This window comes from Myripristis murdjan, chromosome 16, assembly GCF_902150065.1.
Source record: "Myripristis murdjan chromosome 16, fMyrMur1.1, whole genome shotgun sequence".
NCBI lineage: Eukaryota > Metazoa > Chordata > Actinopteri > Holocentriformes > Holocentridae > Myripristis > Myripristis murdjan.
In genome coordinates, this window is record NC_043995.1 from 7,001,583 (window position 1) to 7,021,657 (window position 20,075).

At 39.7% G+C, this 20,075-nt stretch overlaps 1 protein-coding gene across 3 annotated transcripts in view; it reads left to right on the forward strand.

Annotated features, from left to right (window-relative positions):
- ulk4 (unc-51 like kinase 4) overlaps window positions 1–20,075 on the forward strand; it is a 132,168-nt gene that overhangs the window by 22,180 nt on the left and 89,913 nt on the right. For all 3 annotated transcript variants that reach the window (XM_030073149.1, XM_030073150.1, XM_030073151.1), the window contains exons 18-19: window positions 4,545–4,652; window positions 10,536–10,619. In XM_030073149.1, the coding sequence (XP_029929009.1) occupies window positions 4,545–4,652; window positions 10,536–10,619 (192 nt within the window). The remainder of the gene's footprint in view (window positions 1–4,544; window positions 4,653–10,535; window positions 10,620–20,075) is intronic.

The following is a 20,075-nucleotide window of genomic DNA, read 5'->3' on the forward strand; positions in this document are numbered from 1 at the left end:
CTGTCCTCAAACAGAATAAACTGAGAATAGAATGTTCTGGGTTAATGTGACTAACGCAAGCTGGCTGCTTTCCTTATGCGACTTAGGGAAGCTGTGCTTTCAAAACCAACTTGATATCATTTTCCTCTTCACTTATCATCACTTATAAAGTTTTCTGTGGCTTTTACAGGGGTTTAGGCAGTAAAGCTGCCAGTATGTTGGGTTTTTCATGGGGATGTGGAGTCTAAGGTTTTCTTAGAGCACAACAATCTTTAGGAACACACATAAGGCTGCTGGAAAGCTTTTGGAAGGCCAATGCTATGAGAAAACACTGTTGAAAGCATTTTAATGCCTCTTGCAAGGAAAAGATGCCAACTGCTAGTGCTGAGTAATAATCTGAAAGTTAATGAAATCCATTCAACAACTAGGCCTATCATGTACTGTAGATCCATGCATAGATGGTCACAGTTGAAAATTGGCATTATTTTTCTCTGGACATAGCCTTTGATGTGTAATTATTGTTGAGGTTATTAGTGAAATTCCACATTAAATTACTTGCAGTGTTGATGAAGATCAAAGTTCCCAAAAGTTAGACTAAAGGCCAGATTAGCTGTGCTGTAGTTGCTGATGCTGATGTGAGAATTTATAATTCCATTTTGACAGTTTGTGCACACATTGAGCAGTGTGGAAACACTGCTCAAGTCCACTCTTCACCATATGTCTGTTTATTTAATGCGTTGGTGCATCTGATGCTCTGTGTGACCATTACACTGGCAGTCACAAAAGTTGAAATCACCGCTGCGTGTTATGTGTATGTGTAACTTGTATGTATGGTGTGTGTGTATGCAGTTTGTTCTCTATACAACTATATGTGTCATAATTTATGCATATTACGTTAGTGTGTGTTTAGCTATATGTTTTCTGTGTGTGCATTCATATACATTTGAGTGATCTGAGGGAGTGTTTTGATGCTGAGATAATGATGTGTTCTGGGGGACATAGTCTTGTGTCTGTGTGTGTTTCCAGTTCTACCAGTATTTCTGTTTGCTTTTCTGCTCTGTGGCTTGTTGCACGGCAGTGCCTCTCAGCACCTTCTGCCTGAGAGTGGCTCCGTGAACGCTTTCAAACACACCCCAGAATATTATCTCTCCACACAGCCATTTATGTTGTTAGTGAATTGGGGTGAGGAAGGGAGAGGGAGAACATAGGAGAGGGATATATTTTGTGTATAATTGAGTTTGTTTCAGGTACACCAGAGGGTTTGCTGGTTAGGTATCCAAACATATTGAGTTCTGGCCCACTCTCAAAGTGTGCTGGCAATAATGTACGAACCTGCTCAGCATTCCAATAGCAAACCAATACTGTATTGTGCCCACAGAGGGCTCAGCAGGGGGATGCACTATGGTATCTGTGCCCAAAAAAAAAACTCTGAGGGAATGGGGAGAAATATTGTGAGGGGGGCGAAAAATAGACAAACACCACTTACCACCTTGAGAGAGTTACAGCGACAGTAAGAAAGAGAGACAGAAGTTTAGAGACAGAGAAGCAAGAGAAGTTGAGAGCAAGATGGAGGTGAGAGAGATGGTGGGGCAGAATGAGAAAGAGAAATACTTAGATGCATTGAAATAGAAAAAAGAGGAAAGATAGAAATAGATGGGAGAAAAAAGAAAGAAAGAGGGATCTCAGAGAGGGGGAACAGAAAGAGGGAAAAGAGAGAATGGAGTAGTGAGAGAGACAGAGAGAGACAGATAGAGGAGTGAAGCAGAAGCTTGCATCAGATCACAGAAGAAGGAAGCTGGCAGTAATGCTAATGCCAGGAAGCAGCCAGCCAGCAACACTGTCTCTGCATATACTTAACTCGTGTGTGTGTGTGTGTGTGTGTGTGTGTGTGTGTGTGTGTGTGTGTGTGCGTGCATGCATGTGTGAGTGTGCATACTGTATATCTGTGTGTATTTCTGTCTGCACATGTGCTTATATGTGCATATTGATGCATGTCTGTGTGTACCTACTTGGAATATCCATATATATTTGTGTGCATATTCTTATGGACAACACTGTGTGCATGCATATACAGTGTGTGTGTGTGTGTGTGTGTGTGTGTAAGCATTACCTTGTCTAACCACACATACTTACATGTGCATATGGATGCACAGCTTTGTGCACCTAGTTATGTGTTTTTGTATATACTTCATTATGTGCATGCATGTGTGCCTGTTGTGTGCTTGTTTGCCTGTGTGTGTGTGTGTGTGTGTGTGTGTGTGTGTGTGTGTGTGTGTGTGTGTGTGTGTGTGTGTGCATGTGCACATTTCAGGCATGCACACATACACACAGAGTCAGTAGTTCAGTGGTTTTCAGTGTAGTGATTTTTGCTGCTGCCCTGGCTTCCATCCTCCTATCCTCCCTGCTCTCCTTATCTCCCTCTTCCCCTCCTTTTTTCTCCCCTTTCTCTCTTCTTTCAATCTTTCTTTTTTCCATCCCCTTCTTTTTCTCATTCTTGACCTAAAATTCCTCCTCTTCCTCTTCTCTCTCTGTTGTTATATCCTCCTTCCCCTCTCTGTCCTCTGGCCTCTCTCATCTTTTCTCTTTTTCTTCAATTCCTTTTCTCTTGTCAGAATGTATTGTCCATACAGGACAATGGTTATTTTAGAAGAAATAATATATGTAAAAAGATGCATCCTGATATCCTTGAAAGAATATAGTAAAAAGACAAACTGTTGTCAGGTTGTGCTTCTGTGCACAGGCCTGCTTTGGGCTTAAAATAACAATCGGCAAGCAGTTTTAATATATGGTGTGGCATGACAGTATTACTTGGTATAGTGTGGTTTTCCCAAGTATTGTTGTAGTGTCTTAGTGTTTTGTGAGGTATCATGTAATTTGGTATAATATTGTAAAGTAATTAAATTTTGGTAATTTGAGTGCAAGTCATTTGGGTTATCAAGAGGACTCCTCCAGTCAAGGATGTTTGGCTGAGTTTCATTAGTTGAGCTTACATGGGCTCTGATATTACAGTAATATTTAGAATAACAGCCTATTCACAATACAAATGCCTGATACTCAATGGAACAGGCTAACCCATTTTGAATACAACTGTGTTATGTAAGAGCTGTATTAACAGCTTATTGCCAGGTAGTGGTTTAAACTAAATGTTTTACTTGATTAAAATACTTTAAAAATAATTTTAAATACTATAATTAAAATACTACTTGTTCTGGGCATTTTTTTCAACATGCACAGGGCAAGCGAGAGAAGAATAACAAATTTCTCTGCAGAAAAATCCACAAGAAGAAGTGTGAAACACAACTAGTCCAAGGTTGATACAACTATGAACTATGAACTATCTATGAACTCACTGATGGGCAGAAGGCTCAAAACAGTGGGTCTAGTAGCATACATCCTTTTTTGACTTGCAGTTGATTAATCTCGTATAATGGTTTCATGAGGAGGAATATCCTGCTGAGACCACAGCTTAACTGAAAAGAACAGCAGAAACATAAATACATTTAACAAAGTACTTTTTCCTTATTATGCTAGCACATATCAACATTCACCTACTCAACTTAATAGAGTTTCATGCTTCCATACATCTTTTTGTGATGAGTTCAGTCATTTTTTTATATTCAATAGATATTTTACCAACCTTTTAATGTCACAACAAACCTATTCTTACTGTATTATGACAGTGATGATGCTAATGCTGCACTCTTGATATATCCACTGTGTAAATGTGATTCACTCAGGCTCCCGCTTTTCACCTTTGGAGAAATAAAGGCACCCTCTGGTCACCTCTATGGGCATATGTAGAAAATGTAGTCTGTAATAAATACATATCTATGTAACACAGGCTTTACCTCATTGAAACCTTTCTCATCCGATCACTTTATTTCATGTTCTTGCAAACAGATCATATAGAATCAGGTCTGATGAAATGTACATGAAACAGCGGCCACTGAAAGCTTATAGATCTTTTGTTGGATTTTATTGAGATCCTGAATGTTATGATGCAAAAACATCACACGTGTGGTAGGCACTGTTGTCTAACTGAACTCTCATTACAGTAAATGTGTTTCTTTGTCTTCCTGCGTAATGGACAAAGTCAATTTACCTTCATCTCCTTTAGCCAGTTTGCATAACAACCACCCCACTCTGAAATCTGAAGGATACAGAAGAGTGATTTGTGTTTTATTAAAAATGATTTTTTTCTTTTTATTCAAGAAGAAAAAAAAAGTTAAGAATACTATAACCTTGGGGACTGTTGGATAGTTGTGCATACAAGCACTCTGCAGCAATTTCCACAGAGGATGTTTTTTAGAAATAAATTGCTGTGACTTAAAGTGTGCAGTTTTTGCTCTTTGAGGCAGCTTTCAGTTTTAATAGAGTGCCACATAACAAAGGGTAGATAAGGAAGAGAGTTGTCTGCCATTATGAGTCTTGAAAAAGTTTTGCAGTTCTGTTGTTAGTTTCGAAGTCTGCTACTATGAGCCCAAGTCCATTATTTCTCTCTCTCTCTCTCTCTCTCTCTCTCTCTCTCTCTCTCTCTCTCTCTCTCTCTCTCTCTCTCTCTCCAGGCAGTGGCCACACTAACTGATCTTTTGAGGGATAACCAGAAGAACAGTAATGTGAAGCAGTTCCTACTGCCACCTCTGGGGGAGCTCCTCTACCTCATCGCTTCTCAGGTAGACTGACAAACCTTTGCATGACAGAGGCCAAAAACATATAGAAAAAAATCTGAAATGAAGCTGGTACAGCACAAAAGACATACATTTTATTCTCCAAATTTTATTCAGTATGAAGACACAATCATCACCGATACAAACTCAATGCATTGACTCAATAGGCAATACTGAGAAATCAGAAAGATGGTCCAGGTTCTTGTGTGAAGAGACTGAATCTTGTGAGCTTGTAAGTTCATGCTCAAACTACAATAAGCACTAAGTACTATGTGTCATTTGTCAAAGGACTCATTTATACAGAATTAGGTCTATATTATCTTACCTGCTCATAACAAAAATCTAGCACTTTTTTTTTTTTTTTGGAATTATAATAGAATAGGTTATAGCCAAAGTGAAAATTTTAACATTTAACATAAACATTTTTACCAAGGACAGATTATATTAAGTACTACGTTGAGTTAGCTGCTCATCAGTTGAGATGTGATGTACAATATTTCTGCACTGTATTGTTATTTGAACTGAATCATAATTTTACATTGGGGGAAGGATGCAATTACCTTGATGTGTTGTTGTTGTTTGTTACTGTTGTTTTCCTGAGAGGATGTATACTACTTAATACTTTGGAAATTCCTATAAGTCAGCAAAGTGCAACACACAAGCTGTTTAAAAACAGGTTACATTATTTCAAGATAACTTTAATTTTACCGGTTAAGCTCAATATTATGCACTAAATAGATAGATACTTTATTTAATCCCGCAGGAAATTCGCAGTTTTTCAGCAGTATCCACACTAGAATGTTCAGAAAATTCAGTCAGTACCTCTGCTCCAGGAGAGACTTGCGGTTTCACCTGAAATCAGCACTGAAAGGCTGATACCTATTAAAACTAGGGCCACATTTACATTTAACATAGTCATTTCAGGGGTTGGGTTTTTAATACTTACATAATGAAAGTTTTCACAAAAAAGTCACAAAAAATTTCTTCTAAATATGTGGGTAAATAATGTGGAATCAGTGCCTTCTTTAAGGTAATGAATTGTAATTTATTGATCGCAAGACTGATGCTTACCAGCATGAGAAAGAAAAACTCTCTTATGACTGCACTAATAAAGACCAATCCTCAGTGAAATGAATGAGATGAAGTGTTTTCTCATTAGGCAATGAGTTGGAGTTTCAATTTACATGTTTACTGAGTTGAACTGAAAGTGAATTGACCCTAACTCTGAAGATTAGCAGAGAAAGAGAGAAGGAGGCCTCATTTCACTTCACTAGAAAAGGTGATCGTAATTTATTTCTGGTTAACCTTAATTTAACCTGGCAAGTCAATGAAGTGCAGGATTTTTATTCACATGACTAATGGATAACCTCAAAAAATCGATTAAGGTACCTGATTACAGAGTCTTTCCTGAGACAATGTTTTCATTGAGTGTGTCTACATTCTTATTAATATTCTAATCATGAGCTTTATCCTGGGTAAGGTCATATATAGAACGTGTATAACTTATATAACAAATGCCCGCGTACATGCAGTGATACATATACCCTTTCAAAGTTTTTCTTGTCTGTTGCTTTATTTTAACGAGGAACTTTTGCTTACTCTACTGAAAACAAATCTTTATTATACTGTAGGAGCATCTTATACCTGCTGCATTACGTCCTTCATCTTATCAATAATGGGCTTTGACAGTGTCATGTTATAACAAGGGAGAATGTCTCTCATATGGCTAGCCATTTTGCTGATCTATGTCTGCTATTTAGATTAGATTTTTTTTGCAAAGAGTAATGATATCTAATTTAATATCTGTCATTGCAACCTGACCTGTTTATCTGTTTTGGGTTCTTCACCTGTCTGCCTGTCACATCTTCACACATTTTCCCTCCACGTTTCTGTGTTTCTTCCATCAATGAGATGTAAAATCTTAATTTCTTTTGTCATAGAAGGGACCAACTCAGCATCTGTGTCTGAGATTTTATATTTTGCCAGTCTGTGCTTTTCAGTTGCAAAGGTAAGCTGATGCTAAATGAATGAATGCACAGTAAATAAGGAAAGTGCATGTGAAAGTGCACTCTACTGTTAACTGTGGAAAATGCCCTTGACAGTTCAGAAAACCCATCAGTAGGTGGAATAAAGTGTTTACATGCCTCAGAATATTGGCATATCCCAGGTGGCATATTAAAGTTTCTTGTCTCAGTTTCTGAAATTAGGATTTGGTGTTTATATGTACCAGAACATAAACAGAATATTATAGTATCCTAATATATGGTCAGAAATTTGGCTTGGTGCCATAGGAATATATTTTCTATATAATAATTAGAAGAATGATAAAGTGATGAAAGAAAAGCAATGTAAAATGATTTAAAGTTATTTGCTTATTCCCATCCTTCCCTCCAGTAAGGTCAGAGGTCAGGGCCAGCTATTGAACAGCATACTTTAATCTGTAGAGATTCAGTGTCTTGCTGAAGGACACGTCAACAGGGCAGGTGCTAGCTGTCAAGTGGCTTGAACCCATTTTGTCCACTTGAGGGACAGGTTCTCAAAACACTAGATTGCCCTGCTGCCAAACCTATGGGGACAGTGTAAAGCATCAGTTACAGTAACAAAATGAAACACAAGATGTTTTTGCAAGGCATGATCTGCATATTCCACGAAAACAGTAGTAGCTTTGTTTGCAACATCCCGGTAGTTTTGTGTTGTGTCCTCGAATTGAGAGAGTAATACAGCAAATCTGCAAATGTGCCTTTAGGGTGTCTCTGAGTAATGAGCTTTACCTTACTGTAGTGCTAACAACTGTGAACCATTAAATATGTTGTTATCTCAGATAATAACCCTGGGTGTCGTCACAGTGTCTATGCAATTTATCTCCTATTGTCAGTGAGGAACATTTGGGATGTGACATGTGACATTGCTGACTATACTAGAGCTGGGTCATTTTTAGTTGTGGGAGAGAACGCAAACCTACCTATGTAGCCTGGATTGTACAAAATCATAGTTCAGTCTTGTCAATCTTTTTTTCTCTCATTTTTATCATGAAGTGCACTGGTTATTTTTTGTTCATTCTGAGTTTGGTCAATGGAAATAATTTATTATACTGCTTTCTTTCTGTTTTTGTTGAATTGAGGATTGGTGCTTTAGAATATCCTCAGGAAAACTGTCTGGTCCATCTGTTGTTGTATTCTTCCCTCAGTGCTACATCTCTTGTCAATCGCAATGATTAGCTCTGGTGCTGTCTCTTTTTTCAAGATTAGAAAGAGCCAAGAGCAGGGTTTCTGTGGCTAGTATATGGCTATGTTGAGTTATCGTACTTTCTTGGCTTTCTGAGTTACGGCTACCCATTTGTCAGGCTCTAGATTTAGGGCTGGGACTTTAAATTCTCCAGCTAACCTGCCTGTTGGCAGTGATTAGCTTTTTAGTGCTGTGTAGGCTTCTGTGTGAAAGCTAAAAATTATTTAAGATTGGAACTACTGATTTTCCTGCAGGACAAGTTAAGAGAATGATAGTTCTAAAACTCATGTTAAGATTGAGGATTGTGTCTTTGAAGCATCCCCCAGATAGATTGGCTGTTCTACTATCTGGTGGAGTTTGTGGTCAGTGTCAATGATCTGTTGCAGTACTCTCTATAGTCTCAAGGTTAGATGTAGCTTACAACCTTGGCAAACACAACAAAAACTTTGCTTTGCTGTAACTTTATGAAACTGTTGCCTGATAGCTAAGAAGTTGAAACCAAAAAGTGTCAGACAGTACTCCCTGGGAAATTTCTATTTATTGAGTGGAAATTCTTCAAAATGACACATTAGCCACATGATAACGGCAAAAAACATTGGAATCAATACTGACAAATCGCCTTTAACCAGTTTTTATATCATATGGTGCTGAGGCTCTCTATTGAAAACAATACAAACAAAATGCTTTGAAACAGCATATGCATGGGGTGATGGTAATAATCTCCACTGCAGCTGATGGTAATAAAATTCCTTAAAACAAGGTGGCAGCTCCTCTTGGCAGGACGACTCACTCTGTCTGTGCAGCAGCAGCAGGAGAAATGGTCTTAGCAAAATCATGGGGAGTGGCTCTTTAAGTGTCCCCAGGTATAATCGTGTGCTTTGCCTTTCTCAGCTTCTGCAACGCCAGTCAATGACAACGATTAGCTGTAGCCTCCAGTGCTGTCTCTATCCTCAAGGTTAGATATAGCCTAGAGCCTAGCATGCCAGAGACAGAATGGAGCACTATTTCATAAAGACAGAAATATTGGTTACAATATAATAATCATCAGTTTGTGGATTATAAGACAGTGCTGGTCACATAAAAAAGTATTGGACAGTGGTATTTGACTTGCACAAATACATTCAAGGCTACATTATTTATACTATCTTATATGTCCAGTGAAAGATGTCTTGTGGTCTATATATCTAGAGAAAGAAGTATAAATATATTTCATACAATCAGAGAAACATATGGAAAAGTTTATGTATATGTTAAGATAAAGATGTGGTACCTTTTGTTTGCTGTTTCTCCTACTGCTTTATGGCCACTTAAAAAGATATCCTTAGAATTGGATTCAGTGAAGCTCTTTAGTGTCATATACAGTAGAACCACAGTGATCTGAACCCCTCTGGGATGAAGTCATTTCAGATAACTGAAATTGTGGATAATTATGAGAAAATGCACCAAACATTTTTGTGTAAAAAAAAAAAAAAAAAAAAAAAAAAAAACTGTTTAATACCATATATTATTAATGTGTTTCCAAACACTTTTGTGGTAGAATTATTTAAACTACATTATAAATATGTAGGCCTGGCAGACAACGTTGTCCACAAACACTTATCAATAGCGTGTCAAGGAGATAACTTTTTGTGCCTGTGGTGCACACAAGCAGGAACAAACTGACCCATGAATAATAGACTCATTTACTGGAGAATGAATAGCTTTTATACCAGCACAAATATTAGACCCTACATAACAAAATGTAGACCTTCCAGGAAATTGTCAGCAGGCAGTTTGTGACAAAAGGAAAACACTTGTGGCGGTAGTGCGCACATGCACCCACACAGGAACAAACTAATCAATGAATAATACACAGATTTACTGGAAAGTGGTAGGCTGCTGTAACAGCAGCAACATAATAAAATGGGTAGGCATCAGTATTATAAGCTACTGGAGAGAAGAGTGCAGCTTGTAGTGGGAAGGAAAAAAAGAAGAAAGAGATGGTTGTGCAGTTGACCAGTCATCCCATATAATCGAGGTCCTACTGTAGTATATGCCTGTATTATGCTTCAGAGGTGCCTCAGTCCTGCCAAGAAACCCTTTCTGTAGCTGAACATTTGTTTATATACCACTGAGTAGTGGCACTGTTAGTTGTCATAAGTAGTTCAGTGTTTGAGAGCATGTTTGGCCAGAGTTTGTGAATGTTCACTTATTTTTAGCTCTTCAAAAGAGCCCTACAAACATCTTCTTTTTCTTCTTTTTATTTTCCCTCTCATTTTCAACACATATACACACACAAATCTCCATTTTTTGATTACGGAAAATTCCTATCGCCATGGCATTACTGGTGAGTTTTATGAATAAGGGCCTATATGTATATATAAAAAAAAAAAAAAGCAAACAAATAAATAAACAAACACATAAATAAAGACAGAAGGAATTAGTTAGTTAATGCAAGCACCTTGATGTCCAAGGATGGTAATTCGGTAATCAAGATGTCATGCCTCGTCTCACTCCCTTCTCCCCCTCCCTCTGTTGTCCCTCTCCTGCATTTTCCTTACTCCTTTCTACTTATGTGTTCTCCATTCTATTCCACTCTACTCCCTTACTGCCCCCCCCACCCCCCCATCCATACCCCACCTCTCTCTCTCCTTCTCTTCCTGTCTCTCTGTGTCTCTCTATCAGGAGGAGAAGAGAGGCTCCCCAGAGGGACTATGGTTCGTTCCTGCTGCCGCCTACACTGGCTTAATGAGGAGCCTGCGGGAAGGGGTGAGTGTCTCTGTGTATCTGTGCCTGTGTATGTCTGCGTGTGTCTGTTTTTGTGTCTGTGCCTGTGTAGCTGTGACTAAGTCTCTCTCGCTGTGTGTATGTGTGTGTGTGTGTGTGTGTGGCAGGGGATCCCTGTGAACAGTAATGATGAGGCAGCTGTGGGGGCCTAAAGCGTTGTTTGCCAGCTGCAAGTCAAGGGCATGCAGAGCAGTCACACACACACACACACACACACACACACACACCTACCTGCATCAAACACAGCCCTTTGCAGCTCAGTAGCCTGACCTCAGCAGCAATTAGGACCCTCCAGACACACACACACACACACACACACACACACACACACACACACACACACACACACACACACACACACACAAACAAACACATACACAAACACACAAATGGAGCAGAGACAGAGGCAGGAGTATTAGTTGACTTCTTTCTTTCTTTCTTTCTTTCTTTCTTTCTTTCTTTCTTTGAGCAACATTGATTATGTGGTCTGCTTTGCCTTAATCTGTCACAATACAGAAACATGAGAAATTACATTTTTATGAATAGACTTTGGTCAGAGTAATAGAATGACACATGTTTTCGTTGATGGTGAGGTGTCTCCAAAATGGTGTAGTGTTCCTTCAATAATAAATGCCAGTTTTTCCCTTCTAATTCATTGTTAGCCTGGGTTATGGCTGTAAAACTGTTATATCAATCATTAGCCGAGCCATGAGGAACACACTCTCTACAATGGTCCAACTTTGTGTTTTTGAATCAGCTTGTGCTCTGTTGTAATTTGTTTAACTACCACATGAAATCACATTGTTGTGTTCTTCGTGTGGTGGTTGTGTTTACACATCACTGCAAAATGAGAAAATGCTTGATTCACAGATGGCTTGATGGACAGATACAGCAGATAGTGTGCAAGAGAGATGGATGGAAAACAGAAAAAAGATGACTGGTTGCTCCATATGATCAAAGGTAGATCAAAAATATGTCGGGTGCTCTTGGAAACAGGGAAAACAGAGTGCTTTAAGTAAGAAGGCAATCCAGGCACTCCAAATATAAGAAAATGTAGCAGTGAAGAAGGAAATATTGAAAAGCCTCATGGATGGATGTTGTCTTCTCTATCCGAGGTAGCAGGGGTCTTACTGAGGTTGCCCACCATTGCAGAATGAATATAGATGAAACTCTGTTCGAACAGTTGTCAGCTAGTACCTACTGTTGCTTCATTACCACTGGGAGAGTAGTGGGGGGTGTAAAGCGGAGGAGGGGAACGTGTGACAGGAGCAGAGAGAGGGGTTGAGGGGAGGGGAGAGAAGGGTTGACTTATTTATCATTATTGAGCTGTGAGAGTACACCGAGTGAAACACACACTCTCTCTCTCCCTCTCTTCCTCTCTCCCTCTCTCTCTCTCTCTCTCTCTCTCTCTCTCTCTCTCTCTCTCTCACAGCCTTAGGGACCAGACACTTATCGTCAGACCCAACCTGCCTCCCTCTCTTCCCATCTTTCCATCTCCCCCATACCTCTCTCCACCCTGCCGCACTTTCTCTTCCTGAATGGTTGATTTTCCCATGGTTGCACAAGTATATTTACTATTTTACAGAGCTGTCTAAATTGTTCAACTTTTTCTTGGGGCATTATATTTCCTGTTGGCAACAAGGAGGCCACACTATAGCTGTCTGTGGTCCCACTTTAAAAGACAGTAATTTCCTTGAGAGCAACTGAATCATTCTTTTTGCATGTAATGTATTACCAGAGGAAAATATTTTAGGGAAGAAGACAGTCACCATTTTTTCAGATAGACTTTTACAATGAGCTTTGCATAGGTTTCTGTGTTCCGAAAGCAAGGGAAGTTATGTTTCTGAGGTGTGTCTGTGTTTGATGAGTGTGTTGTCGGCCACTGGACAACTACATAACAGTAGTAATGTGTATAGGTCAATCCTTTTAACAGCCCCTCATCAGTCACCTAATGCAATATAGAATGCATGGTTTCCATGAAAGCAAAATTACTATATATTGGCAATAATTAACTACCCCTCCTCGTCATAATGGTAACAGTCAGTTAGCACAACAGTAAGTAAAGAATCAAATTGACTGAGGAAAATTTGTGGTTTATTGGCTGTGTTTAATTGTGCATTCAAAGTATATTTTAGCTGGATTTAATCCTATATCTGCCTTGGGACATTTTCAGACTGCTGTCTAGTCTTAGATGTATTAAGTCTGGGAAGTTGGCATCAGAATGAAGTCTGGACAAAAGTGGGCAACTTCTGTATCAATGTCCCAAGTTAAGGATATACTTAAACTTGGAGACATCACTGGCCACCTCAGGTGACAACAACTGGGAAACAGACGCTTCCAGCAATGGAGACGGCAGGTAGAAATAAGGAACGTGGGGGAGGAGCAGAGGAGGTCCATAGCAGTAGAGTTCAAATTCCATTGTGCCTGGCCAAGGTGGGATCCCCTCAAGAAGAAAATAAAATGTATTGATTGATCCACTGTGTAAGCTCTGTGGGCATACACCATAGTACACATTCTCTCAGGCTGTAAAACAACTCTGACCCAAGATGATGGCGCCATGACAAAATACTGTCTGAGCTCACTCACATGTTGGAGAAGGACAGGCATAAAAACCGTCAACTAGAAACAAAAAGACATCTGTGATCACGTTTGTCAAGGAAGAAGCAAAACCGTCAGTCCCAAGTAGAATCTAGACCAGTCTGCAGCAGTCAGTCGAACCTTGGTGCCTGAGAATGGACTTCGGGAGGAAACTATAGTTCCGGGATTTGGCCCAAACAACCCTGAACCCTAACTGAGTGATGTGGCCCACTGAGGGAGAGATCATGTAAGGTTGACTGTGCCATGGGAAGAGGAATGTGAGGTGTGGTGTAAATGGTTGGTAAGTATGGTTGTTTCCAGTAGAGTTGAGGTGCAGAGGGATCTCCTCAAGAGGAAAATAAAATGTATTGACTGATCCATCGTGTAAGCTCTGTGGGCATACAACATGGCACACATTCTCTTAGGCTGTAAAACAAAAAGAGATGAATAATACCTCTTGTACCCTGGGGGAGGCAGCAGGAAGAGCCTCCTGTTATGGAAATAGAGGGAGGAGGTTAGCTGGAGGCCAGGAGGTGATAAGCAGTGACATGACCACCACTGCTGACCCCTCAACATGAGAGTGTTATGGTTCAGGTTTGAAGCACTTGAGAAATGTCGGACACCTGATTACATCTTTTCCTGGTTAGGCTACAGTCATTAAGAAATGTCTGAAGGAGTGGGGTTCTATAATGTGCTCAAGTTGTAGTGCATTAGTCTCACATCATGAGAAAAGACAATGTATACTTCATACAGACTGCAAAACATATTACAGTAGCATTAACACATTCATACAAATGCCTGAGAATATATCCCTGTGATGAAAGTATTGTAGAACCACACTGTAGTTTTCCAAAGAGAAGAGCAAAATAGATGTGTATATTTGTTTTTTTGTTGAGTAACTTTACATAGCAATAAAGAAATACATTCATATCACTGCACAATATGTTAAAAAATCGCCATCAAATGTTTATTTTCTCCTACAAAAGTCACTTTTAGTTCAAAGTTAGGTACGTACAGTACATATACACCAAGTGTTATTGTGCATGTATTAGCCGCCTGGCAATGTATTGTCATAACCACACGTTTGCTTTCATTCTGATAACCTGTTTTGATAACATCATTTTCTGGGTTACAGTTACAGTATTAATTGGATATTAAAAAATGTAGCAGCAGCAACATTTTTATTTAAGATGATCACATTATGCACGTGACTGTGTAGACTAATGTAAACTTTGTAGTCTAATGTGCATGCTGTATGTGCGTGAGTGCTGTAGAAGGCCCTCAGTGTCACACTGTCTCAGTACTGTGGCGTGCGTGACAGTTCTGACTTACAGCAGCGGGACGCTGTCTAATGTGCTCCAGGCACTTTTGTTTTGATGTGCTGTGTGACCCACCAGATCACGCCACTCCCCTTCTCTGGTGTTGAGAGGCTTCCTCATTTACAAGTAAAACACTGGAGAGGGAGCGGGAGAGAGATTGTTGTACAAGGGTTTTGGGGGCTAAAAAAGCAAGGTAGTTTTACTGGTGGAAAAGGGATGATGGAAGATGGCAGGGAGTGACACAGAAGAGGAGAGAGAGAGAGATAGTTGCACCAGGAGAGGGGGAGGAGGTGGCAGAGAGAAAGAAAGAGAGACAGTTGTACTTGGAGAGGGGGAGTAGATGGCATGGAGTGAAAGGCAGGTTTCCAGGCCAGACTTGAGCTGCAGGAAATTATTTATGAGCCTGAACAAGATGATGTTGCTGCTGCCAATGATGAAAGATCTGTGTGTGTATGTGTGTATATATATATGTGTGTGTGTGTGTGTGTGTGTGTGTGTGTGTGTGTGTGTGTGTGAGAGAGAGAGAGAGAGAGAGAGAGAGAGAGAGGGCGCGTGTGCGTGAGTGCAGATGATGGTGTGTGAACAGTGTTACAGGGATAGAAGCCAGGGGCAGAAATCCCCCCTACACACTTACATGCGCGCGCGCACACACACACACACACACATAGAGCAGTGGTGAGCCTATTAAAGATTTATCACTATCTTCCACAGAGGAGAAGAGAACAGAGGGGGACTTTATAAGACAGTCCTAGGTCTTACCCTTGGTGTCTCTAACATTGGCTGACCACTCCGCACACACACACACACACACACACACACACACACACACACACACACACACACACACACACACACACACACACACACACACACACACACGTGCACTGGTAGAAAGCAGTTCTAATATACTGTTAATGTGGTGGTATATTAATCAGTACAACTTTCCTTACAAAATGCATTTTGAATAATAAGAATGCCACTTTTCTTTTAACACAGAGAAACAGAAATGGGCATGATTACTAATAGACCAGTCAGTCCACCTGGTGTCTGTCAGCCCACCTGTCTCTCTACTTGCTTCTATGCTAGCCGGTTTGTTTTGCCATGCGTGATTGTTTTTCTGTACTTTCTGGTTGTCACTGTGTTTGCACAGTCTGCATCCCAGTCTCTCTTTTTTCCTGTCTTTCTCTCAGGCTCACTACTTGTTTATCTGTCTGTCTCCATGCCAGTCTTTCTATCTTGGCATCTGCCTGTCAGCCTACGTCTACTCGTCTGTCTACCAGTCATTCTGCAGTTTTTTTTTCTTTCCCTCTGGTGTGGCTGTTTACCACTCTACTTGTTGCTTCACTCTCCTGTTTTGTCTACCTGTCTCTATCTCTTCCTTCATGGCTACCTGTTAATCAGACCGTCTGTCTGTCTCTGTCTTTCAGTCTGGCTGTTAGTCGTGTTAGATGTGTTGTAAGGCTGATAGATGGTGTCTGTGCTGCTGATATAGGGGCTCATTCAGAGCCAGGTGCACTGGCTTCTAAAGGATTTTAATTACAGAGAGAAACCACATCACACATTGTGTGCACACGCTCAAGCACACACATGCACACACAGGCACAAACACAAATCTTGGAAGTCATGTGATATAGCTTCACTGTGATGGGTGTCTGTTTCTAGTTTAGTCTCAGAGGCCAGGTGCAAACATGATGGGATATAAAGCTAATCTACTAATCTACACTTTCAGACAGGATTTCACCGTTCCATATCTGTGTAGCCTTTCAACTCTTTTCATCTGAAAACAGAGGTTTTCCAACTTTTTAGCCAGGGCTCCAAAGTGAGTAAATCATATCTGTCAGCGCTGAGCCATAAAATAAGGGAGATTTCCATTTAAAGCCATTAGTCTTGTTGAAACTTGATGAAAAGGATGGAAATCCTGTTCAAACTAGACTCAACACTAAGAAATAGGGCACTAAATACATAAAATGAATGAAATTGAAGAATTTGAGCAATATGTTATGCCAGAATACAGGACCTAATATGTCTTGATTAATCTAATTGATTAATTAGTCTAAAATATTAGGGTCACTTAGTCTTGACATGTATAGTGATGAGGTGAATCCAGGTTAACGCCATTATCCCCCATTGAGTTCTCTTACCAATCACATTACAGAGGAAATACAGAGAAGCAGACTGGTAGTGGAGGCTTTTAAACTTTGAGGTTGTTGGAGATAATATGGGGATAATTTTAGTGCAAAATGAATAAAATTGTCTGATTTGGCTGTCCTCATAGCTGACTGGTGAGGATAAAATTGAAATACCAAGAATTTTACTTTGTATCTGTTTTATTTAATTGAGTGTTTTAAACTGGATTAAAAAAAGGTTTGTTGTCCATTTTTGGCATGAATGAAAATATTATTTATATAAACAAAATATTGAAATTAACCCTGACTGCCTTAATGAGCTTAGATGTGTGTCTTGACTCTCTGGGACAAAGAGTAAGGTTTCAGGGTATGTGGGCAAAGTAAAGTTAATAAAGACAATTGTGAATGTTGAGGTACACAGAAAATGTCCAGTCCAATGTGATGCTCCTGAAAATTCTCTCTTTTTGCACATTAACAAAAACAAAATATTTTTTTTCAAAAAAGTACAGCTATGATCTAGTATTATAATGTAGAAACATGTAAGCTCCACTCAGTGTGAAAATTGAATTGTTTTTCCCATAACCCATGATCAACTTTCGCCCCAGGTTTAATGAAAATTGGTCCCTGAGTTTTTGAGATATCGTGCTGGTAAAAACACAACCCCTGTCCAACTCTCTTGGTGGTGTTATTATTATTGTTAAAATTTGAAACATCCTCAAATGTAAGATGTAAAAAAAGAGACAATTAATGATTTTTTTTCTCACATAGCGTAGCTAGCACATTATAATATTGTTAAGTGATTTGTGCATTATTGTATAGTATCCATTCTTGATTGACAGGAAAGATGAGAGAATGGCATGATGCATAAATAAATGAACCAAGCTTGAATGCACCACCTCTCCTGGTATCACATAAATTGAGAGTAGATTACAAACACAGACTTCTTAATCCCTGAGTGATGTGAGATTAATTCTTGCATTGTGTCATATCATCAGTATCCCGCAAAAGCACAGATCCCTAATCAATTTTATTTATTTACTCTGTCAGCTAATTTTGCCTTGTGTCGAAAATGTTAGTCAATGCTGGCACCGAGCCATATCATTGAAAAGCCATTGAAAAATGTTAAACATTCATGGGCAGCAATGAGCAAATTAACCACATTTTTTCTCATTTCTGTAAAGTTGACATTCTGGAGATGTGAGGTTTCAGTAGGACATTGTATTGGAATAATGAGTGTGTTTCTCAGATGAACTTGTTCTTTTACTGGGAGACATTATAATGAGAATAACTCACTCTCCTGCTGTTTCTCTGCATCATAATGATAGACTTTCTTGCATGAGCTACTGCTTGTTTCTTACCACATGTAATCTTTCTCTCGCTCCCTCTCGCACCCTCTCTCCCTCTTTCTCTCTGTAGTTCCTGGCAGGGCTACAGTCTATTAAACACATAGTCAGTAGGTGCTCCCCCGTGGGCTCATTAGTGAGCCGGCCCGCATAGCCTGGGGAATGCTGGAACAGACCATTCTACTGGTTCCCAGAGGGGTGCCAGAGGATTCATTAGATTGTCGTTCTGCATACTCCCACGGTGTTACGTAGACGATGTGATGTCCTATATTGGATTAATGGGTTGGTTATTTGAGCTATTAGTTATGATTTAAGTTCCCATGTGGCTGAATAGGCTATGTTTTACATTTCTACAAAATGTTAAATAACCCTGGAACAAAGCAGAGCCACTGATACATTGTTAAATGTCAAAAGTACATGGGTGTCCAGGAGAAAATCAAGATATTTCTCAGTGCTTGAAAAGTTGACTTTTTGGTTTCTGCAGGACACTGTCATTGCACTATCTAGTGACTGCAGAGTCCATAGCCCACATGAATAAAACTTGGTGGTAACAGCTTTGTGGCAAGCAAATGGTGTGGTAATTTAAGGTGATTCATAAAGGTACCATGGTGCTGATGAGCATAGTGGAATCACATTGCCGTGATGTTATTATCAGGTGTGTCCCAGGCGAAAACCAACGACAACATGTTAATGAACTTATACATATTTAACACCGACTATAATCAGCCGTGCCTGGAAGCACAATGGAAAGCGAACCATCAGAAAGAGGAAGAAAGCTGAGAGTTTTGCCAGCAGAAATTTGTGCATTAAGAGAAGAGGTTTGTCACACAATCTGGAGTTTTCCTCCTCCAGCAAATCATCATCTTCCTTATGTACTACCACTGCTGTGGTAAATCTGGGGTTTTCCTCCTCCAACAAATCATCATCTTCCTTATGTACTACCACTCCTGTGGTAAATGTTTGCCATGGCCAGGACAAAGTGATATGGGGAGTGGCATTTAACAAATAGACCAACTAATGAACCATAATTAATAATATAAATGAATCCATTGTCATATTTTCATTAAAATAATAATAATAATTGTTGTTGTTTTCAAAATCCCAATTTCCAAGCACAGCATTAAACACTAATCTCAGTTTAGGTTTGTTTTTCTTATCGATAGCCATGACGTATTAATTATTTCCTGAATTAATACCAAACTTGAATTTGTCTTCAGTGCTGAACTTGAACTGGAATTTCTGTCTGACAAAAGCTGACAAATGCTTTTATGAATTGTTTACCGGACATACTAATAAGCAGAAGGAGGCAGTAGTTCAAAAATAACAGACAGGTAGTTAAAGTCGAAAAACTCAGGTGGTAAACCCCTTTTATGAATGATGAGAAAGGTAGTGCTTACTAAGGCAGTGTTAATACTGCCAGTGGCTTTTATGAATATTAGCCCATATATGCAGACTGGTGTTCTTTTTGTCAACATTTTTTTAATTAAAAAATTTGAATAAGCTATAAGGAACTTTGCTTTACTACCAAAGCTCACAGGTACCTCTCAAGAATCAATACGCTTTCAGCCTGCATGGAAAGTGACTGGCATTATGACTGGAGCTGGAAGGTCATTTCACCATTAGGGAGCCAAGAGGGAGGGAAGTGGTGTCGGAGTTGTGCACTGACCAGGTTGCCACAGGCAAAAAAAGGACCCAGGCGGTTTGAAGTGGCAGAACGCAGAGCCTGGGCTGGCATGTAGGGCTGGACCCTGGCCTGGAGGTGTGGGAGCATGGCTCCCTTAGCAGCCTCCCATTTCTCTCACCTGCCTTAAGGACCTAGTTCATAAAATGATAATAAACTGATGCTCTGTCATGTCTTGAATGCGATCCACTGCACTTAGACACAGGCATGGACAATCAGTACAGCATGTGTTAAATATATAACAAGTACGTAGCATAATAATTGTGTTGTCTGTCAGCTGCAGCACTGCTGAGACTAACACAACAACAGCCATTACCATGGATTATTTATGAATCAGCTGTAATTAAAAACCTGTACATTTTGTTAAACACATTGCAGTTAACTTTGTGCTT